We start from the raw sequence: 24216 nt of genomic DNA on the forward strand, positions 1-24216 counted from the left end.
TTATAATCACCCTCCTACAACACACACTGACGCATCCATGGTTCACTAATCACAAAAGTCTGTTTTCTGTCACCTTGACACGGGAGAGTAAGGCAGACAAAATACAAAATGAAAAATGATAATTGTAGTGGGTGAGGATGAGTACATATGTTGTCATACAAACTCTACTGAGGTTGTACATCCCTTTTTTTTTTTAATGTATTTGTCATGAAACAGTTGAATATGGGATTTGTTGAAAGTCAAATGTACAATAACTTTTCTTCAAGCTTAGATGTGAGTAGGGGAAAATGTTTGACTGGCAAAGATTGTCTTCCATGTATGCCATTCAGTTGTATTAATATCGGAGTTACCCTAAATGATCATAAATTTTGTCCATGACTAATTTCTCCATTTTCCCTGTTTCTAAGAGTTCTATTGATTTTAGAAACTAAGGTGTTCTGAGGTTTGCTTGGAACATGAAATGATGATCTACTGGAAAATTATAAGTTTCAGGACCAAAAAATAATATTTTCTGACATTTATTTGCCTCTAAAATTCAATGTTGTGAGTGAAAATTTAGGTTATTTAGAATGTTATATTTATATTGACAATATCCACTGTAATTAGTAGTAATTTTTAGACCAGTCGGATTTATTTGCAGTTTCTGCTGCAGTCTCTCACCATATAAACTGCATGTTCAATTCCAGCTCTGCAGTTTGTGAATTTTATGGCGTACTGTTGTATTCGATGGCCGAATGGTTAGAGCGTCCGCCTCGAAGTAAGGAGACCCGGGATCAAATCCAGGTCGGGCCATGTCAAATTGGTACTTGTTGCTGCCTCGCTTGGCGCTCAGAACTGAAAAAGGAAACAGGACTGGTTGGCCTAGTGTATAATGTGACTGGGTGGGGTGTCACTTTGGCATGGACTCGCCCTGCCACAAGAAGAGACAATATATGTACACACACATGACTCCTTGTCATCATTTGTAGTTAAGAGCCAGTCCCCAGATTTGCTGTCCTCAACAGCTATGCATGTAACCAGAAGTTCATTACTTAGAAGTATGTAACTTCCCCATAGCTAGTCACCACGGCACAGCACGCGTTACGTCATCTGTAGAAGCTTCAGCCACCTGGCGGAGAGACATGACAGCCTCTTGGTTAGAAATTGTGAACTGAGTCATGGGAAATCTAATGTAGACAGCTCCTACAAGAACTGGCCACACGTTGAAACCGAATTCGCTAATCATTGCTGCTATGCAGTTAAGAGCCCATTGACCATTTGTATATTGGCAAGCAACTCTAAAACAGTCACTATCAAAGACATTGTTGTCCTTTTACAAAACTTTCCGTTGTCGTAATTTTTTTCAACACAGCATTATTTGGATCATTTTTTTCCACCATGCATCAGCTATTTCTCAAACATTTGCTGTGCATAGAGAGCAAAGAATATACATGGCTGCGCAGATACGTCCCATAATGTGAGATGGAAGAATGGTGCTGTGGAGACAAGCTATAGGGAAGTTGCATACTCCTAGATAATGGACTTGATGTAATTCAGCACTGCAATCTGAGAGCAGTGTTTATTTTCTTTTCACTGGCCTTCACACAAGCCCCCAGTGGACATTGTATCTAGCTGCCTATGGTTCAAATCCAGTTATTTCCTACCAATCTTTTTTCGCATTATCATGAACTTTACTGACAGAAGCGGCAAAAAGAGTAGGAACGTGAACCCCGGTGACACTGCTGGATAACACCTTTAATTTGTTCTTTATTTTTTATTTTGTGAACTAATTAACAGCTTCAGGTGAGAAGGAAGACACCTGAGGTGACAATTAGCGTCTTTCAAGAACTGATTAGACGGGGTGGTATAAAACCTGCACTCGCTGGTAGAGATGACAAGTCCTTGGGTAACTGCCTCAAATTCATACAAAGGTGTGTTTGATAAATGGTTACAAATGGTTAATGTTGTACATGTAGTTTTGTTGTAGACTAAATATAGTAGGATGTTCCTACATTTACACTGCGGTGATTTTAAAAAGTTTAAATTTTGTGTTGTGGAAAGTAATATATAATAACATTATATAACATCAGAAAAATATGGAAATTAAAGTGGTACTGAAGAAGAGTTCTGGATGTTTATAACCAGTAGTACTATTTAGGTATTTATGAACAGATTTGCATGTACACAGTGCATGTAAAGACGTAAATCTAAGATTTTCATTATGGATTGAGAAGTATGGCTGATCTTTTTTTTCACTTTTCCTTTCAGAAATATTAGCAATCCCAAATTTATGACCACTCTAGTTGACATTGCCAATCTTATCCTTGGTAAGTGGTTTAAAGTATATTTACATATTGTAATTATTTAAACACATTTGCTTTGAAATGAAGGGTGTCCAAGATTTGGTGCACAATTCAACTTATACCAGGAGTAAAGACAAAGTAACACTCCACTCCATATATGGTAGTACACATCTGTAATCCCTTTGGGGTTCTTGGCTAAGTGCAGCGCGATGACCCAGGTGCCAACGAGGTCATGCTGGCTTCCTCTCCAGTCGTACGCTGTTATTTCCTGTTGTGTAATTAAGTGTAATCCCTTTGGTCTGATTGGCTGATGGAAAGATGTCAAAATATACAACGCTGTACTGAAGGATTACGGGAAATAATGTTTGTGTGGTTGAACCTCAACTGACTGGACTTCTCTTTGGTACTGAGGCAAAGTTGATAGATTTGTGTGATAGGGGTTTAATAGATATATAGATTGCAGGTAATTTTAATGACACTTCTTCCTGTGTTCTGCTTTTCACCTGTACAATTTCACCAGAGTGCATCACAACACATTCATCAGCAAAAAGAATGCTCTGAAGAACGTGAGATTGGTGTGGGGTGATTGAATCAAATATGAAAGTATTGATTTTCTTGATGAAATGTTAGGCCATGTGCCCAAGCAACACGCTAGCATTACCTCCTTACATATTGGTGTTGATTTTAATGTCAGTTATGATAAATAAATGAGTTTTGATGGATCTGTTGCCTATGTCAGTCTTTTTGAAAAATTAACCGTAATTAAAAATTTGTTTTCCAGAAATCTACTCTCCACATGTTGGTCAGTCTGCGATCGTGGATGCCATGATACTGCAGCTGAAGGAAACAGTGGACATTGAAGTGGCTTATATGAAATCTCTGATGGAGGTGATGGGCACACTGGACACACTGTTTGCTATCTCAAACAGAAACGAATCTACCAATCAGAATGCTGAACTTCCTGCTGAACTTACACCATCAGCTGCTGCGAAGTCATTGTGATATTTCCGAAGTATCTGAGGAATTTGTCTGAACTTTATATGGGACCAAGAGAAGAAGTGTATGCCAAAAATCAGACACATTTGTGAAACAATTGGCAGATATTTTACAAAGTATTTGACACGAAGTGAAACATTTGGTGTGGAATTGCACAAAGCCAATTTTGATGTGTGAATATCATTCTCTAAAGGGTATTGAACTGTCACTTCTAATACCCTTTTATTCAGGAACCACACACTATGTTATTGTATGGGAAGTGGCTATGTGGAAAGATGCCTGACTCCCATCCAGCACAAGGTGTGGTTCAAAACTGCCCCTGGATATTGAATCGTGAAGACTTAGCCCAGTCTTTGTCGAAGACCGATTCCACAAATATGGAATTCCAGGTCTGTACACATGGGAAAGTTCTTCAGTAACTTGCCATAGGTCAGTGGTTTAACCTGGGGTTTCCTCCACCTGTAAGTGTGCCTGCTTGTGACAAATTTGTGAGTATGACAGTGAACAACAATCAAATAAATAAAATACATAATTGTTCATCAAAGGAGAAGGTCATTTATATGTGGAACATCTGTGTAGTGGGTCATTTTTTAGTCTGATAGTTTGGCTAATAATATAAAGGGTAAATCTAAAGGATCATGTAGAGGATAGTGTCTTGTAAAGTGGGTGGCCTCCTCGAGGCCTTAAATCTGACTGCCATTGAATGCGTGCAATATTCTCTTCCACATCTTTAAACCTCAGTCAATTAGATATGCAATGATGGCCAAATATATCAAGGCGTTTTGTTCTGTCCTGCCAGAACACACTTGTTTGAAATAAAGAAGCTGGAATTGTGGCAAACTGTAGACGAAGTATTTTAAGGATTTGTTTGATTGGTGTTTTACACCTTTAATCAAGAGCACTTCACTTTTAGGATGGCAGCCAGCATCATAAAGGGAGGAAACCGGTCAGAGCCTGGGCTAAACCCACGAGCATCAGCCTGTTGCTGGCAGACCTTCCCCCATATCCACTGGTGAATTTGTCACCTACATTTTGCAGGGGTCTTAAAAGTTGTGGTGTTGTACACTGGCAAATCGTCTTCAAGCTGTGGTGTTCTGTTGAAGTGAAGCCTTCCAAAATCACAGTGGAAAGAGAAGTTACATTGTTACAAAATAAATTTATTTGACAGCTATTTCAAAATGTTCTTGAGTTTCATGTCTTGCCATTATGTGCAAGGCAGATTTTATTTGTCTCATGGCATAAACAGTTAGATTAAAATAACACCCGTTTTTAGGAAGTTGTGAAAGAAGTCATTATACAGAGTAGGGGAGACAACCCAAAACTGAACCTACTAAGTTGTCTCCCCTGAGTCCGTCTCCATGGCTCCTCCAGCGTGTGTGTACTTTTCCCTGACATCTTTGATCTTCTCGTACTGAAATTCTGCTCCCACCGCACAGGATAACATGGACTCGATGTTCCGTTCTTCCAAATCCCCAAACACATAGCCATTAGCCTTATCAACTTCCTTCATCAAGCGTAACATGCTCTCTTTGTCCTGGAAGTGAATATACATTAAACAGGTTCAACTACACGAGTATGATGCATTGCACATTGGTTAAGTCATTTTATTCATCTCCAAGAATACAACTCACCATACAGTGAAGTGAAAGAGATTGTGTTAACTAAAGACAAAGGAAAGCCCTAAACCAGAAACACTGAACCAGTACATTTGCTAGTCACACAGAAACTCCCATCTCACTCCATGTACTGACTAGTCGCTATTAAGATCTGGAGCAGCAGCCACTTCCAGCTCATCTGATGTTAGTCCAATCAAGAGGGAGATTTTTCAGTTTGAACTCTTTTACTGCTAAAGGTAAAAAACAGTCGTACTGTAACATGTGACCTGTCAAAAATGTCAGGCAGTTATTTTCCATCACATTTACTATCACACGGCCGTCTGAAAAAAAGTTTTACAAAAGGTGACATAAGACGAACCATAAAAAAAATTGAGGAGCTGAATTTTGGTGAACATAAGGGTTTCCAAAGTGAAGAAGTGTCATTTGTCAGATAGATGATAGATAAATTATGTCGATAAAAGACACCTTACATTTTTCACCAGTTACATTACACAGCTGTTCTGTTTTTACCTTTAAAACCTCTCCAAATAAAAAGTTGTCAGCGGAAGAGAGGAAGTGTTTCGTAAGACCTAGTTAGTGACACGTTATTAAGAGAGTGGCTGGTACATTTCACTTCAGTTAGACTGATTAAAACCTTTCTTTGTCAGTGTCACGTTTGCATGTATTTTCAGCCGACAGTCTGACATCAGAAGTGCTTTAGGACTATGATTCTTGGTAATTCTGAGAGGCTTTAATATAAAACCACAACCTGTGCTTACAGGTCTTCCTGATTTAAGTATTCAAGTGTAAAAATCAGTAATTACTACGCCAATCAGAATTCGCAGTCATCAGGAAGTCAAAGGTAAATGTTGGTTTTCACCTGAACGTTGAGAGCCACAAATGACACGAGACTGTAATCCTCCACTAAACCAACCATAGCCTCATTCATCTTCTTGTAGCGCTTGAAAATCGGGTCTTCCTGAAAGATAACAAGTCATGGCTCTTAACCAACATAGTGCCATCTTGATGTTGTCTAAGGGAAGATAATTTACTGAAATTTACTCTTTCTCGATACAGCCCACTGGGTTATACCTCTGAGTTATCCTTCCATAGGCAACATCCAGATGGCACTAGCCATATCTTGGTCATGTGACACTATTGCAGTTGGGCTTACCAGCCCAAAAATTCACTTCAGTAGATAGCATTTACCGTTATATATTACACTAAACCCGACCGAAATTGGCTGACTTTTAAGCTGTAGTTGAACTATTGTTTGCCTTCAGAACTGTTCAGGAACATCATCACATCAGAATCAATGACTGACTCAGGCTTAGCACCTTCTGAGCCATATTTCAACCATACTGTGTCATGAACATCTTTGAAGTAAGAAACAGCACGGTTTTCGATGCGCCCATCTCATCTCGCTTATAATGGGAGCTCTCTGGCTTTGTGCTCAGTAAAGGCACTGGATGGCCCGGGCTGTTCATGTGGCCTTGCGGAGTAACAGAGTAAGGTGTTGTGTCTGGTGTTTTTTGCAGGACATTCCAGTGAGGCAGTGCTATAAACATGATGTCAGCCTGCTGGAGTGAGACACCATTTTAATGTGTTTGAAATAAGGTTGAAGGTGTGGTATCCATGACTTGTAAAAGTTGTCTCCCTTCAACTGTCTATTATTGTTATACTGCACATATACTACTAGTACTACAACGTGCTATGACCCAAAATAATGTTGAAATGGTGACATTAAACAAAAACAAATCAAAAATCTTTAAAACCTCACCTACAGTTTCAGTGTGCAATATAAAAAATTAAGCTTCAAGTTTCTGAATAGCCCTTATGGCCATTATCTCAGTTGTGAAGACTTACATTGTGATTAAACGTAACAGTTTGTGTCAAATTATAGGCTCTTGAATATGTTCATTCTTTAAAATTTACGGCAGAAAAGTAGAAGCACCATTTTGATACAGTATATCTGCCTCTGATTCCAGTTCTAAATGAGTCCTATAGTTTTAGGATGAGACAATTATCACAGGAACCAGGAAAATAATAATGATGATGGAGTAAAATAGAGAAATAATACTGATGATGGTGTAAAATAGAGAAATGATAGTGATGGTGTAAATTAGAGAAATGATACTGATGATGGTGTAAAATTGAGCATAATACTGATGATGGTGTAAAATTGTGAAATAATACTGATGATGGGGTAAAATAGTGAAATAATACTGATGATAGTTATGATGGAGTAAAGCAACAATCATGAATTATTAAACAAAAAATAAAATAAAAAAAATAACCTGTTGGCTCTCATGTAAGCAGATTTAAATGGGGTCTTCGAGGTCAAGGTGGTTAGCGTTTGAATGCAGCGTAATGACCCAGGAGCCTCTCACCAATGTGGTCGTGATTTTTAGTCCAGGTCAAACTGCCTTCTTCTTCAGTCGTATGTAGGAAGGTCTGCCATCAACCTGCGGATGGTAATGGGCTTCCCCTGGGCTCTGGCTGGTTTGGTCCAACCAGAATGCTGGTCACAATCGTATAAGTGAAATATTCTTGAGTACGGCATTTAACACCAATCAAATAAATAAATAAATAAAGAAATACCCAGATTCAGATGAATAATGCCCTATAACTCACCTGCAAATGGTCTAACAGGTAAGACAGGTCTAAAACTTCTGTGTAGAAGTCAACATTAAAGTCCAACCTCCCAAACTTCTCTATTAAGTCCACTTTTGAGAGTACATTGACATGAGGAAGTTCCACTTGTAACATCGTTGACAAAGACGTCAACAAAACAGATATAAATTTTCCTGCATCACTACAGTAATGAGAGTCCACAAGATGTACAGCTGCCAGTCGACAGTCCCATTTCTGGATCTGTGCAACAATGTTGCGGATGGAATTATTGTGGGTGTATAACTCCACCTGTCCTGGACAGTCGAATAATAAATACTGACCCTGGAGACTTTTTAATCTTGATTCGAGCCAGTCAAGATTTTTTTCCAGATATTCCATGCAGTAAATTAGCCCGCCATTAGGTCCTAGTTTTAACTGGTTCATCACGTCTCCGAGTGTGATCAGCTCAGAAATGTCCACTGCACATGTGTAGGGAAGCTGATCATTGGCTGGATCCAGATTGATGACTGACACTTTTCGCCCCACAGCAGTCAGGAACTCACTCATTCCTTGACAATAGGTGGTTTTGCCTGAGCCTGGAGGCCCGATAACCAGCTGGCCAAACATTATCTGCCAGGATAATCTGTGGAAAACCTGTGACATCAAAACCAACAAAAAACATTATTATGACATTATTATCATTATCAGGAAGTACAATTCTGGATAAAGCAGAGGCTACCATGCAACCATCAGGCTTCTCACAAAAATAGGAGGTAGCTGACCGATAGACAATCAAGAATCACCTCTCAGAAACACCATGAACTAGCACCCCAAAAGATCATGTAAAACACGAATGATCAATCTCTCATCAGAGTTCTCATCAAAAACCATAAATTCTTAGAAAGTTCCACTTCCATACATAGCTAAAATGTGAAAATACATACATTAATTTATCAGTAGGCCTACATGTATATGAGGGAATTAGGCTTAACATTACCCAACACACTATTAGTGATATGAGTGGGTATTTCATTTCAATATTTATTTATTTATTTGATTGGTGTTTTATGCCATACCGGTAGGCCTAATCAAGAATATTTCTCGGCGGTGACCTGCATTATGGTGGGGAAATCCTCCCACCATCCGTAGGTTGCTGCAGGCCTTCAGCTAAATACACGGACTTAAAACAATACAGCTGACGAACTCTCTCACATGCGATCACGACAGGGGTGGAACATGCAACCTTCAAGCTGGAGTTTGAATAGGCTGGGCGCACCTGTATGTAATTTCAGTGGAGCCTATCACTTCAGACTTGTCAGTTTTCTATGGGAAAGTTCACTCTTCTAAAGACGATCTATCATTTCTAACAAAGATGTACCTTAAGTAAACCCAGTCAAGTGTTCAGTACGTGTCAGACAGGCAGTTCAACATTCATACACCACGAAATCTCAGAAGTTGAGAAGTGTTCAGAGACCTTTCTTATCTGCCCGCTCCACGCTTCTGCTTGTTGTTGTTGCAGTGGCAATCTCCGCTCAGAGGCGCTGCAGTTTTATGCAGTTTTATACGTGTGTCATATACAATGGACATCCACTGCTAGGAGAGGTGACAGTAGAATATGGGGAAAGGAAACTCGATGTTTTGCAGAGTGATCTAAAATCAGAAGATTCAGGAAGTGATTCCGTGGACTGTTGAAGCTTTCATTCTAGTTAGCATTTGATAGAATGGTCTGGTGACAGTTTATACGTTCGTCACCCGACAGGAGTTGGCCAACTAAAGTCACCTGACAATCAGACAAAGTGAAAGTGACGAAAAATGGCGCTCATGTTTCAAGCTACAGCTAGGTACAGATGTGGTTTATGACTGTAGAGTCAGCACATAGTGGTTGATAATTGAAGTTAAAACCTTCAGACAGCCTGTGTTTCACTTATGTGTATACTCGGTGGTATTTGTAAGCCATTGTAAAGTGATTACCACTCAAAACTGAACCAGAAAGGGGCGTGTCCAATTGTGCATGTTACATGAATGGTATAGTTTTGTTCAAATATAACAGATGGCGTGATTTCGTCTCGTTGCCTATCCCTTTGTTATATTAGTTCCAGGTATAGTACACTGACTATAGTAGATCATCGCATCAGCCCAACTAGCCTGGCAGTACTACTATATGTGTATTATATGAATATATTCTGTATACTTACAGTACACATATAGTAGTATGTGGATCGATATGAAGATCTGCATGTGTATTAGGTTGAGAGATATTTGGGATATGTCATAATCGTATTGTTGCTCAGCCTGTAGTCAGAGAATTGGTTAAGGAATGACAGCGGCATTTGAGCACGCCACCTACCTCTAAATAGTCAGATCTAGGTCATCTCCTTTTCCAGTCGTCACATACACTGTTTTGTAATGATAATGCAGTAAAGCATCCATGTCTTGTGAAGAAGACTTCAGGCTATACTGTCACCAAATAAATAAATAAATAAATAAACAAATAAATAAACATAAACATAATAAACATACAACCCTAGGTGTTGTTTTAGATTGATAACCATGCTTATGTTTGTATTTCCTGCGAGGCAGTTGCAGGAAGCAAATGTGCAATATGTTGATGCCATGTGCTTTAAGCTTGACAATTGTTGACAAAACCACATAATAAAGATTTGTTTTTTTTTTTTTTTTGCTTTCATTGCAGCATCAAGAAGGCTGTTTCAATCATAAATGAAATAGATCCACCCAAATTTCCATTGTTACTCTCTAGAATTCTCCAGAAACTTCATCTAAAGGTAGGTACACCTATAGAGTCTTTGGATGGCCTTCTGATGGAGGCCATGGCCTAACAATGCTGCTGTGCTAGCCTATGCTAATACTTCAATATCGCTGACAGGTTTTTGTTCAACTTAAGTTATGAATCATTCACTTCCCACATGCAAACCCACCGTTTTTTTTCCAAATCGTTGCATGTTTATATGATGAACTTCAGTGTAGAATAAGAATTGCTTGTGTTTAGCATTTGATTCGTTTGAACCAGCCGCCAAATAAAACAGGTGACATATTATCTGTATAATAAGTTAACAGTTTACTCTGTGGTCACACCAAAAGTTGAACCATGGTCATCAAATCATTGTTTTATGCTCTGAAAGAACCTTGTTTTGTAATCAGTGGAAAGCTGTTCCCATTACATGTGTATAAAAAAATAGCATCACAAAAAAGTGTGAATGACCTTGAATTAGTTGTTCAGTTTTACAAATATTTATTTTCAGGATGACAGTTCATTTACTGAAGATGAAGAAGAAAAACTTCAGTCCACCTTTAAACTTCCAGCCTCAGATTTACAATTGTTAATAGAAGCCTTGGAGTTCTTTCTGCAGCAGGTAAGGGGTTAAGTAAAGGGAGATAACCATTCAAAAAGCAATTTAGTGAGTGAGTGAGTGAGTGAGTGCTTGGGGTTTAACTTCGTACTCAACAATTTTTCAGTCATATGAAGACGAAGGAATCCTTAGGGTGTATGTGATGTGCCTCCTTGTTGCAGGGCAGATTTTCACCGCTCTTTTATCTAGTGCTGCGTCAATGAGACGACTTACTGAAGGCAACTACATGTAAGCTGCCCTGCCCGTGCCATTACACTGATACAGGTCAACCAGTTGTTGCACTATCCTCCTCATGCTGAACGCCAAGCGAGGAATCCACAACTTCCTCTTTTAAAGTCTTTGGTGTGACTGGACCAAGGATTGATCCTGGATCTACTGCTCCCGCAGCGGAAGAAAAAGCAATTTAGTAGTGATTGTAAAATGTGTTCAAAATGAAATATTCTTCACATCAAATTGTAAAATTTGACAGTATTAAACAGTATAGGTGTCTTTAATTTGGTATTTGAGCGACCCAGCACTATAAGTACATGTAATATTATGGGAACACAAACTCAGACGATACTCATAGCTGTAAGGATTTTCTTCTTCCAGGCTGCTTACCACACAGCAAAACCAGCTGTTTTGACTCAACAGTTGCAACAGTTAGAGATTGAAGAGGAAAAGGTAGGGCGGATACTCTGTTTATTTTCAGCTTCATATTCTTCAAAAAGTTGGGTTAACTAACTTGTCTTTCATTGTTTTCAGTGGTTCATCCAGCATACAGTCTGCGTAATAGTGGGGGTTAAATTAAATCAGATGTGGATTGGGCAGGGGTTAACTTTGCTAAGTACATAGTCTTTAATAATCTCGTGTAGTCTTGCATTTTTGCAAAGAAACCATTCAAAAGTTCATAATATAACAACACCACAAAATGGTGATCTATGGCTAGTGTTATGCATCAAGCCTGCTCACCAATAAATCTCTTTACAATATAGAGCAGGAAGATGACATGTCTGTTGTTGCAAATCTGGTAAATCCAAGCTACCACAAGCCAAATAAAGTCATCAATTTGAAGCTCCCTTTGTTGTTTGCATTTTTAAGTTTTTATCCAATCTGCAGCTCAATATCAGATTATCTGCTTGTAGCCAAGTGTGAGATTTTAATAGACTAAAAAATATGTAGTTAGGGTATCGTGGTTTTAAATTTGTTATGAGCTTATTCTTGCTGCACACGGCATGCACGTCTGTGACTAAAACATTAGGGAAACAGACCACCCATGATTCCCATTCATTCTGTCGACTACATGTCACGACATCTGGACTACATTTTTGTCATCGAGCAGAAATTTGAAAGATTTACCTAATGACTTGTCTAATGTCATGTCTTTAACACATGAAGAATTTCTAATGTTTGATATCCCCCTTGGAATGTCATTAAAAATGATTTTATGTGAACATGATATGTGCACGATTTCCGTATTACATAAGTAGAGTGTTACCACTATGTGATGTTATATGTGAATACATGAAGACATCACAGTTGTAGTTGTGGCATTCAGAGTCAGTAGGCCTTATAGGTGATAGAAAACAGCTTCTTACATCTGCTCTTGTAAGTGTCAGATAATTGTTTTCTCCTTTTCTTCATGAGTATAGCCATGTTTTATACACACATGGTGACAATTTTGTGTTGTTTCCTCACAGGTCAGTGTAATTGTAGAGTCATGGACCAACAGTGGACGAGATGTGGTTCAGAAACTAAGGGAGATAACCATGGCCCCCAAACAGGTTTGTCGCTGCATTGCCTATGTGGACCATCTCATCTTTCCTATATGTTGTCTGGCAGTTTACAACATTTCCACTGTCTCAATGTGGTGTTCAGCAAATTATGTTGTTTATCTGGATGTGAGCAGTTTGCTTCACCTAATAACTTGTTCACCATGGTAAACATGAAGAAGGTTTTTTAGTACATGTACCACACTAACACATTAGGACAGTTTCGAGTTCGCTTTCTTTTGTGACTACAGGTAAAAAAAAAAAAAAAACTTCCTCATGAAAAGTGGTTTCACTTGTGTATCCAGAATATTGCGAGAAAGGTGATCGGTAAATTAATGTGAACAAAAGTTGCTTAACATTTCACAGGTCAAATAATACACAGAAGGACTATTTTTACCTTTAGTAACAGAAAAGTTCGAACTCGAAATTCCATTATTCTCGACAATGTCGCTTTACTACATGTATTTTAAACAGCATGAAAACATTGGAAATTCCTTTCTGCTACTCTTACTTTTGAAAGTCACTTCTGTGGAATGGTTTACTATTGTTCTGTTTCTAAAAATAAATCTTATCATTTCAGCTGACCGATGTTAACTGGAGGCTGAACTTACAGATGGCTCAAGACAACAAAACCAAGATGAAAATGCCCAATGCTCAGTTTGAACTTGGAATTATACATCAAGATACACAGGTATTCTTTAAAAATAAAAATGCATTCAATTTGGTTTCTGAACTAAATAATTAACTGTCAGATGTTAGTAGGAGGCTAAACCTACAGATGTCTCAAAACCAATGAACTTGGAAATAAAAGGATTCCCAGGTGTTTTTATGTGTATATAAAAAATGCATGTGAATTGGTGGCGAAACTAAAATGTAGTGGATTTTGTGTATTAAGTAATAAATGGTATAAAAATTGAAATTATTGTTTTCTTTCCAGGAGAAGGAAAAGGTTAGGATGGAGTTTACACATGATGAGTTGTTTGCATTCTATAATCAGGTATGTAAGGCTTGTAACTATGCATGTAATAGTCTGATACCTGGTTTGTGACTTACTAAAGCAGCAATATCACTGACACAAAGCAGGGTCACTCTGCTAAGTTTTCTGTTGTATTTGTAATACATAAAGTTTTGTCAGGGAATCTCACAAGGTGTGATGTACATATTTATGCAAAGAAAGAAAGCAGTGAAATATTACAAAGTTTGAAACCGAAGAAATAATAGTGAATGAAAAGAAAAGAAATCTTCCTTTTAGGAGATTAAACATAAAAATTTAATTTAATGACTGAAGAGAATCAAAATCAGTGAAAAGAAAAGAATCTTCTTTATAATAAATTAAACATAAGTAATAATAATTAATTAATAATTAATAATTGAAGAGAATTGGATTGAATGAAAGGAAAGGAAAATTTCTTTTTAGTAGATTAAAGATATTTAATTTAATTCTTTAACTACTCATTCTTTAACTGCTTAGTTGATAGCATTGTGGTGATGCAATCTTACTATAATTACACATTGAGCAAATTTCAATTGAGTGTTATCTTCTGTGTCATTTACAGTTGGAGAAGATACAGAAGCAACTTGATGGCTTGAGCTGAGACATTCTGGATTGAGTGGATTTCTTGGAATAAGACATGAGAATTGACTGCCGTTCTCAAATTTCTGTTTGAAACTAGTCTTTGATGACTGATAACCACGTGGAAAAATTTGGATGACAGACTCGGGCCATTACGATTACAACCTGTTGTATATACCAGTATCACGTTTCAGTTTTGGACCAGTGATATTTTCAGAAACTGGCCAACAGAGAAAACTGGTTTACATATGTACATATGGGTGTGAAGTTTTGGGTAAAGCAGAACTTGGGATCAGTGAATATTTAGCAGAATGTGCTTTTAAGGTGTAAATACTACAATGTATCAGTTCCATTCTGCATCATAATAATGTCAAGTAAAGTTCTGAATGAATCATTGACGTAATTGAGTAGGATTCATTAATGAAATCACCCGGCGTTCTCACCCCCAAAGTACTGAGACCATCTTTCTGAATGCTGCTAAGATGTGACTTTTAGTCATGTTGCTAAGATGTGACTTTTAGTGTATTTTAGTAGGTATACAAATCAAGATATAGTATGTATTGTTGATAATTGATGTGCTTGTTTGTATTTATAAACTGAAACCAGCAGTTTTGTCCCTTGTCCACATGAAAATAAGTTGTTTGTCAGATAACTGTTGAAACTTTCAAATGGGTACATCTTCCTTTGGTGCCTAGTATTAGAGAAGAGGCTAACTGCTGGCCAGCTCTAACTTTGTGGAGGGGATAGGATGTCAGTATGTTTCCTGTTATAATCACATCATTCCAGTGTTGAGATAGGGACTGACAGGCTGAAAGAAATTCAAACTGTGTTTAAGGCAATAATAAATTTATTTATTTATTTGGTTGGTGTTTTACACCATGACGGCGGCCAGCATTATGGTGAGAGGAAATCAGGCAGAGCCCAGCGGAAACCCACGACCATCCGTAGGTTGCCGACTGACCTTCCCACTGCAACAATAACGTTAATAAAGCCAAGAAACAAAATTTAATGAATGGCAGTGACTTGAGCTTCACTAATTGATGGGCTGTGGGGGTGTGAGCTTATAATGTGTATATTTTGTGTCATTCATGAATTAAAACTCTCAACCATCAGTATTGACCTATGGCACCGTAGTGATGACCATAAAGGCGCTGTTTGTAGGACATATTTATGAGTCACAGAGCTGATACCAGCTTATGTTTTATAGTGGGGGATATTTCATGTAAAACAACTAAAAATTAAATAAATTGGCAAATTCTCCATGAAAGTGACTTCGTTTTACAGACGTCTGCCTGTGTGTGCAGCAACGAACTTGTTCCTACTCAAAGTGAGCGGTTTTCCAAGTATGTATGATGGGATTAGTGTTCATTTCTTATTTCTTATTTGTATAATTTCTTACATACCTTTATCTTCGGGAGTTAGTGTTAAACGTTGTTGTGGAAATGGATCTTGCGATTATCGACTTGGAACGCCCTTTACGGACTACGAATGGTATGGGAATGTCAGACTTGACCCTTATATTCATTGAATGGACATGATTGAGGAGATTGGGTGTTCACTGACTGGACATGACTGAGGGGGTTGGGTGTTCATGGAATGGACATGACTGAGGGGATTGGGTGTTCATTGAATGGACCTGACTGAGGGGATCGGGTGTTCATTGAATGGACCTGACTGAGGGGATTGGGTGTTCATTGAATGGACCTGACTGAGGGGATCGGGTGTTCATTGAATGGACCTGACTGAGGGGATCGGGTGTTCATTGAGTGGACATGACTGAGGGGGTTGGGTGTTCCTTGAATGGACATGACTTGAGGGGATCGGGTGTTCATTGAGTGGACATGACTGAGGGGGTTGGGTGTTCCTTGAATGGACATGACTTGAGGGGATCAGGTGTTCATTGAATGGACATGACTGAGTGGGTTGGGTGTTCACTGACTGGACATGACTGAGGGAGTTGGGTGCCCATTGAATTGACATGACTGAGGGGATTGGGTGTTCATTGAATGGACATGACTGAGGGGATTGGGTGTTCATTGAATGGACCTGACTGAGGGGATCGGGTGTTCATTGAGTGGACATGACTGAGGGGGTTGGGTGTTCCTTGAATGGACATGACTTGAGGGGATCGGGTGTTCATTGAATGGACATGACTGAGTGGGTTGGGTGTTCATTGAATGGACATGACAGGGGGTTGGGTGTTCATTGACTGGACATGACTGAGGGGGTTGGGTGTTCATTGATTTATTTATTTATTTGATTGGTGTTTTACGCCGTACTCAAGAATATTTCACTTATACAAGGGCGGCCAGCATTATGGTGGGAGGAAACCAGGCACAGCCTGGCAGAAACCCATGATGATCTGCAGGTTGCTGACAGACCTTCCCATGTACGGCCGGAGAGGAAGCCAGCATGAGCTGGACTTGAACTCACAGCGACTTCATTGTTGAGAGGCTCCAGGGTCATTACGCTGCACTAGCGCGCTAACCAACTAAATTCGGTTGAATTCACAACTAAGAGTAGGTCGGATGTGTCACTGTATGATATCGCTACAGTGTAGTAGATATAATTGCATATAGTTAAGGCAGTAGTCGTATGGTTTAAGATGCAAGAGGTATTTCTTACATCTAAATAAAATCAACGCTGATTGGATGATAGTTATGGAGCAGGGATATGTCAGCGTGTTTTCAGCACGAACAAGTAAGATGGCTTTATTATGAAAGTGAGTAGCTGTGATGGTCATAAAAATACGGACGAAAGCCTCTCCCATGAAGTCGACTGGGAGTAGCCTCCCTTAGACCGTAAACGCTACGTGTATCGAGCACGATGACACATTGTTTGGTGGTTAGCTCCATCATCAAGCTCATGCAATGTAGTTACATGGCAACGGGTGAACATATGTATGTATGCGATTTTAGTCGAATTTTAGAAAGCGACTGGGATGTATAGTACGCTATATGAGACTATTGTTCTGTGTGACATATCGTGCCGACCTTATTTCACGAATAGAAACAGTACAAAGCCAAACCGTAACGCACTATAAGATGAACGAGAATACATTGCATCACTGGCCTGTATGAAGTTTAGTTCACACGTGTCGCATGTAAGTGAAATGTTCCTGGGTATTTGCAGCGCATAAAATACCAATCAAATAAATAAATGAATAAAAATAAATGTAACTAATTGACAAGGATCAGTGATATGACAGAACACTCTGGTTTCCTAAACCGATGAAGCAGATCGCCATCATCAGTGAAACAATTCTTGACCATGCATGGCTTTAATGAAATAAATAAATACGGTGGATTAAGACCGGATTATCCTCTCACTCGGTGCCTCCGTTGCGCAACTTACATTTCGGCATGTCTAGTACAACATTTGGATACTGATTCAATTCATTCGTCTAAAACACTCTGCGCCTTTCTGCCATCATTGAAGACCGTTCACAGCTTCCCTTTCAATGAATCCGTCCTAATTTCGTACTTTATATACTTAGCTGGTTTGTGTTGAACGCTGTTTGGAAATTGGTCTTGTGATAATTGACTAGAAAGGTCGCCCCTTTTGGTTGACGTCCTGATATACGAATGTCTGCATGTTTTGACGTCGAGAAGTATACATGAAGTTATCGTAGTGATTTTCAGTACCCATTTAGGTCGCAATTTTAAGATTTCATTTTCTAAGTGAACCCTGCCAAAAATTTGGCCAGGGTCTGAAACATAATATTTAATCACCCTTTTTTTCACCCTTTTAGTCGGTATGTTTCACCTATACGACGGAAGCCATCATAATATGGGGGTAGAAAATCGGAAAAAGCCCGCTGGATTTTCCCTCTTACAACCGGAGAGGAAGTCAGCATGAGCTGGATTTGAGCTAAGACATAAAAAGTTTAAGAATACGCTATATTTTCTTTCGTCTCTTTGGACATGCAGATAATTTCACCAAACATAGACCGTTTTTTTCTAGGGTTTCTTCCGAAACTCCTGAAGTTTATACATCTGTTTGGAGATCAAGAATTTGTGATTTTTCTGTTCTTATTAAATATAATTACGAAACGATGCCTCTTTTGACTTAAGTGAGCTGATGCGGATAATTGCATCGATTTAACTCAGGATGAGATTTGCATTTAGGCTATATATCAGTTAGACAGGCGAAAACGTTAATAAAACTATCATAACCTATACATGGGTGTGTGTGAAGGATATGACTTCAGATTTCAAATCAAATGGGGCCGCCGTGGCTCAGTTGGTTAGCGGGCTAGCGCAGCGTGATGACCCAGCAGTACGCTCCTACCTGGAACGCGGCAAAACGGGATTGGCTGTCGTAGGCTAGTCAATGTACCGTTACTGTGTTGGGCATCACGTCTTAAGTTGCGTTCGCCATGTCAGTGCAGTGACTCTTAAGTGTGGCGACATTGAGACTGAATTCTTTACTAAGAGTTAATGTGTGGTGTCATGTGATATATAATAATCGGAAAATATAGAAGATTCCATGTCTAAAATAACATTCACAAGTCACACCTAGCACTAATTTTGTTTGCCAATGAACTATTTAATTAATTGACCGATAATGTGTACTATATTTTATAGCTTACCCTCTGAAATGAAGTATATATTAAATGAAACTTACTGAATATTTTACGTCAATGTAAATTCAACGAGTGAAAAAGTCGCACCTTCATGGAACTACGTGGAACAGAATCAGACGGAAAAGGCAACGTTAAAAAACAACGGGGAACGCTGGACCGTCTGTTGGTAGGTTGATAGTTACCATGCGGTGACATCTGTCTGCCCAATAAATTAGACCTCAACCCTCGATGGAAGTTTGGCCTAAAAGCTGCCGGTCACGCTATAGAGCTCTCCCATGTGGGACTAAAGAATCTTCTTGACTAAAACTTAATTTTGTCCACGATTGGTTCATTGTGAAATCAAAGACATCGTGCTTGACTGTATAGACTTTGCTCATGTTGAGGAAAGGTGGGCCTACTACTGAAAATGAAATGTTACACATAGCTTTAATAATGTTAAAACCTGCAGTGGTGGATGGAAGGCATTTATTGTGTTATGTTGAATGTGTTAAAATTTTAACACTTTAAAAAATGCATAAAAAATGCTGTTACTTAATGTATCGTATGTCAAAATACAACACACTTAGGTTATATGTTAGGCGTTATTTATAATATGTTAATCTAACAATGTGTTACAAGTTGCAAACAGTTATCACGCACCGTATTACATTTTAAAATATTACCACTGACATTTGACAGTAAATTAGCACATTGTATCATTTGAACACTAAAAATATGGCCTCAATTTAACATTTGCATTTAAACAGTTGACCCTGCATATTACAATTCCCGCCGTCGTATAAGTAAAGTATTCTTGAACACGGCCTTAAACACCAAACAAATAAATAAATAAATATAATTCATTTATTTGACAGCGTCGCTGATAGCACTAACGCCTCCCTGCTGGGGCACATAAATGCACCTAAAACAAAGGAATAGCGCAGACTGGATTCGAACACGCGACCTCCTTCGCCAGTGGCTAGTGGCCCGCCATGCAGTGTAACTGCGACTGAGATCGACCAGCGAGAGCAATTTGCTTACTTCGAATGCGTGCTTTAACAGATGGACCATAACATGTGCACTTTGAAGCATATAGATCATATCCTGTTCTTTTGAATCCTCAGCGTGGTTCAAAGGCTTAACATTTGTTGTGTCGCAGATAAAATCTCCCAACCGGCAGATTAGTATCCATTGTAACTCGAGAGTTGTATGAGTAAGGCTTTTAATCGTAATTGCAGCTGTCAACTAGTGTACGCATTTTTAGTCTTCTTTTCTGGACTGTTTAGGTTTGAGTTAGTAATTATTGTTTCTATTGAGTGTTGGGTTAATTCTGTTTCAGGCCGACGAGTTCATTTGGCTTCGAATAACACCACCAGAAATTTTGATGGTATTTTAAGGGTTCGCTGAATCCGCTTTCGTGCATCCTTATAATTTCCAGCTTTATTGTGAGCAGAAATTGGAAAACGTCGCAGGACTTATTCCAACCAGGCGATCTGCATATTGATTAAAGAGAGCAAGACACGATAAGCCCCCCTGCTCAACGCAACCTTGCAGTTGAAATTAAACAAGTAAAAAAAAAAAGAAAAAAGAAAAAAAAATGACTGCTGTTTGCTTGGGAAAAATTAGCGGATATTACATTTACTAATTATGGTCCGTTTATTAGTTTCGCAGACTCATTTCTCCATGCTGCAGTTAGTCATTCCTAGGAGCGAAGGCTGAAGAAACTCGTATCGTCGAGTGGAGACTTGCGCCATTCAAGACGGCGCGCAACCGGAAGTCCATTTTGGGGATTCCCGACAACGTGGCGATATGAGAACATTTGTTGTGTCTTGACGAACTGTCACTTTCAGGTTTCCCGTCGTTTCCTCTTGGTCACGATGGGCTTAAACGAAGGGATTAATTACTAACCGTAGCGAGATGAGAGCAATTTGACCAGTTTCCCCGCGGTGTGCACCCAAGTGTCCGGAAGGTTGGTGAGAGACAGCTTTGAAGCGGCTCCCCATTGTAGACTAATTCAAGCTATTCAACGCATCATTAACAATAATGTTTAATTGCGAACGGACTCGTTCAGATACTTTAGAGGATGGGGAGGGAGGAGCGTGCCGGGCGGGTGGGGTTTGACAATATGCATCGGAGCTAAGCACTGTATTTCTGGGCAATTTACACAACATGACTCACTTTGCATCATATCAAAAAAAAAAAAAAAAAAAAAAAAAAAAAAAAAAAAAACGCGGCCTACATCGGAATTTGTTCCTACGTAAACCAGGAATCTGCTGATGGACGGAGCATATCCAAGGCCTGGTGATGATGTGATTGTATGCTAAATTTGACAACACAGCATTTTGAGTAAATTTAGACCACTGACGTGTGATAATTTGCAACTATTATCACTATTATTTGTCATCCAATTCTGTTTATCTTTCATTATACTGGAGTAATTTACCTTCAAGATGTACATACTGCCTTGAAACATAGTCTTAGCGTCTTAAAACTGCGCATAATTGAACGAAATCGAAAGATTTGGGTAATCGAACAAATTTGGTTTAAAAATTCAGACTGAATTGAAGAATCTACCTTCAAAATGAAAGACCGGAATGCATCTGACTCATCAGTTACTTTCACATGAAAACAGAGATTAAAAGTTCAAGGCGGTTATCTTAATTAAAAACATGTTTCTTGTTCACTTTAATTAATACAGGACATTTTATGCCGAAATTGATCTTTTTGACGTTGCATTCTGTTGTAACTTAGGCTGCCTATCTTAACTGAAACATTTCTGCATTTTAAGTTTCTTCCAAAAAAAAAAAAGGTGTTCGAGCAAAGTCGGCTTTTATAAAATAAGGTATCAAGAGGTGTGAAGTCCAAACCATTAAAGTCTGGCGGTTTTTGTTGTAACTTTGGTTTCTTTACGCGTAAGAATTTCATCAGGAGAGTAGCTGTTGTAATATGCCAAGTCATAAAACATGCATGAGGCTTGTAGGAATGGCGAGCGACACTTGTTAGTCAGGTTAGAGGAAAACAGATCAATCAGGTGTTTTCTCCTAAATCTGAACACCGTCCAGGTGTTAATAATTCAAGTGCAGCATTTCGATAAAACCCTTGATTATCTTATGAATCATCCATTTAATTAAGCCATAATGTAGCGGAGTAACCCGTCTTTATATAACGCCAATGACCATGGACGGCCTTGAGGAAACATTTCGGTACAATACCAGTGAGTCATACTTATGCACCATAAATTTCAGCTGTCGCATTGGAACTTTGTTCATTCCGCAAAAATGAAACAGACAGATTGTTCACAACATGCATGGTCGTTCATGCATGATTTGTGGTGCACGCAGGGCAACGCGAGATGTATTAGTTTGTGGTATTGTAACCAACAAGACCGAAACCCAAAATGGGTACCATTTATACCCATTCAAATCGTTTCTATATATTGACGTATACTATAGCCCTAAATCTCAGAACGTTTGCGGATGGAATGTCGAAGTATTCACGACAACACCTATATCCTTATGTCTATCCATAAAACGACATCATGCTTTTGTTGTTGATTTCGACATTTATTTAATTATTTGATTGGTGTTTACGCCGTACTCTAGAATATTTCACTTATACGGCCAGCAGTATGGTGGGAGGGAATCGCGTAGATCCCTGGGGAAACCCACGACCATCCGCAGGTTACTGGCAGACTTTCCCACGTACGGCTGGAGGGAAGCCAGCACGAGCTGGACTTAAATTCACAGCGACCGCATTGGTGAGAGGCTTCTGGCTCATTACGCTGTTCTTGCACGTTAACCAACTGAGCCACGGAGGACCCTTTGAGTTCGATAAAAAAAAAACCTGTCCATTGAATCAAAAGTAGTCCATCAGCCCCTCTATTCATTCACCATCCAATCCACTTTTGCTTTGAAATCAGACAGAACATTAAGCCAATGGGACAATCAGTTGTTTCGGCATGTCGACCCGGATGGCAGAAAACACCAGTGCATGTTTCGCGCCAAATTGAACTCCTTTGACGCTAAATTCGAGTGTTTCCATATCCTATATGATAGTGTTTTGACATCCAACGGTTTTGTTCAACCACAAGATTTTTGGTTAATCTAGAAAATGCTTCTGCTATCGAGTTTCACTTTGGACAAGTCACAGGATTTCTTGTCTTGGAGTTATCTCGTAGAACATAGTATCTCTTGTCAAAGACACGCAGCGTTGAATAGCATTATACCCCAGTTTGTGCTCATGAACATTTATACTTATACTTTACTGCAACTTTAGGACTGCTTTTAGCTGCCGTGAGCAGCTGCGGCTCACGACTCTGCCTACCATACTGATTTAGTTTATTCCTGCCCAGAATACTCCTCACATCTTTCCGTCATCATTGAAAACTGAATATGTTTTACCTGATACACAACACATAAACTTTTAATCGAAAGTGAAGATATACATGGCTGAACACTACTACGGAACACGTATCCTAGCATAATAAGACCTACTGGTAGTTTTGTAAGGGGCCTCTGTGGCTCAGTAGGTTAGCGCGCTAGCGCAGCGTAATGACCCAGGAGCCTCTCACCAATGCGGTCGCTCTGAGTTAAAGTCCAGCTCATGCTGGCTTCCTCTCCGGCCGTAAGTGGGAAGGTCTGTCAGCAACCTGCGGATGGTCGTGGGTTTCCCCCGGGCTCTGCCCGGTTTCCTCCCACCATAATGTTGACCGCCGTCGAATAAGTGAAATATTCTTGAGTACGGCGTAAAACACCAATCAAATAAATAAATAAATAAATAGTTTTGTAAGCATATGTGTAGAGCGTTCATAGATTTCTGGCGTTCTTTGAGGAAGCTCTGTCTTCTTCTGTTTATAACCAGGGGCAAGGAGCGACATAAGCACAATATATCTTGTTACAGCAACACTGTGGGATGTCAACGATTGAGATTTTTTATGGAGGTTTCCTTGGTGTAAACTACAAACTAAGTGTTTCGAATGTGACTCCAATTATTTGCCTAGACCGCCTATTTTCCCATCACTTCTTACATACAGCAGAGGCGATTAAGATAAATTACAAATTGCGAGTTTAGAATTTAATTTCAATTATTTGCCTCGACTGTCTATTTTCACATCACTGTATACAAACAGCACAGGTGCTTAAGATCAAAACAGGGACAACTGTCAGAATTGAGATCAAGGCACAAATAACAGCGACGTATACATCGTTTTTTGGAGTTCCATTACAACTCTTCAGGAAGTCTCTGGCTGGTCTTGACAGACCTTAAAGTGGTGGCTCGTTTTAGCTCAAGGAGGCCTTTGTCCGGTATTTGGCCAAAGTTATTGAGTGCGACCTTAACCAAAAAAAAAAAAAAAAGGAGAAATACAGAGTCAGCTTAACTTAAATTCACGAAACATCGCCTTAAAGGAGAAGAAAATTTAAATATCAAACAAATACCATTGAAAAGAGTATGCATTTCTTCACATGTGCATGCCA

The 24216-nt window shown here is 39.1% G+C and overlaps 3 protein-coding genes across 5 annotated transcripts in view; 2 read left to right on the forward strand and 1 right to left on the reverse strand.

The window, feature by feature from the left end:
* The window catches only part of LOC135472248 (U3 small nucleolar RNA-associated protein 15 homolog), a 65987-nt gene extending 62091 nt beyond the window's left edge, over window positions 1–3896 (forward strand). The window contains exons 11-13 of the mRNA XM_064751657.1: window positions 1777–1910; window positions 2248–2306; window positions 3064–3896. Of these exons, the coding sequence (XP_064607727.1) occupies window positions 1777–1910; window positions 2248–2306; window positions 3064–3284 (414 nt within the window). The 3' untranslated portion in view covers window positions 3285–3896. The remainder of the gene's footprint in view (window positions 1–1776; window positions 1911–2247; window positions 2307–3063) is intronic.
* Window positions 711–8985, reverse strand: LOC135472250 (GPN-loop GTPase 2-like). 3 transcript variants are annotated; one of them, XM_064751661.1, is made up of 5 exons: window positions 8865–8985; window positions 7508–8129; window positions 5754–5852; window positions 4610–4812; window positions 711–834 (listed from the first exon to the last, which is right to left on the reverse strand). In XM_064751661.1, exons 2-5 carry the CDS (start codon window positions 8111–8113, stop codon window positions 795–797), a joined length of 948 nt encoding a protein of 315 aa, XP_064607731.1. In that variant the 5' UTR covers window positions 8114–8129; window positions 8865–8985; the 3' UTR covers window positions 711–794. The 3 variants fall into 3 exon arrangements, with proteins under 3 accessions (XP_064607731.1, XP_064607730.1, XP_064607732.1); XM_064751660.1 differs by having other exon boundaries at window positions 7508–8140; window positions 8865–8975; XM_064751662.1 differs by lacking the exon at window positions 711–834 and having other exon boundaries at window positions 4496–4812; window positions 7508–8140; window positions 8865–8975.
* A 124-nt stretch (window positions 8986–9109) lies between these two features.
* Window positions 9110–14538, forward strand: LOC135473071 (COMM domain-containing protein 10-like). The gene is made up of 8 exons (XM_064752869.1): window positions 9110–9327; window positions 10179–10269; window positions 10747–10857; window positions 11446–11517; window positions 12534–12617; window positions 13186–13296; window positions 13543–13602; window positions 14162–14538. Exons 1-8 carry the CDS (start codon window positions 9299–9301, stop codon window positions 14198–14200), a joined length of 597 nt encoding a protein of 198 aa, XP_064608939.1. The 5' UTR covers window positions 9110–9298; the 3' UTR covers window positions 14201–14538.
* The last annotated feature ends 9678 nt before the right edge of the window (window positions 14539–24216 follow it).

Source organism: Liolophura sinensis, chromosome 8 (genome assembly GCF_032854445.1).
Source record: "Liolophura sinensis isolate JHLJ2023 chromosome 8, CUHK_Ljap_v2, whole genome shotgun sequence".
Lineage (NCBI taxonomy): Eukaryota > Metazoa > Mollusca > Polyplacophora > Chitonida > Chitonidae > Liolophura > Liolophura sinensis.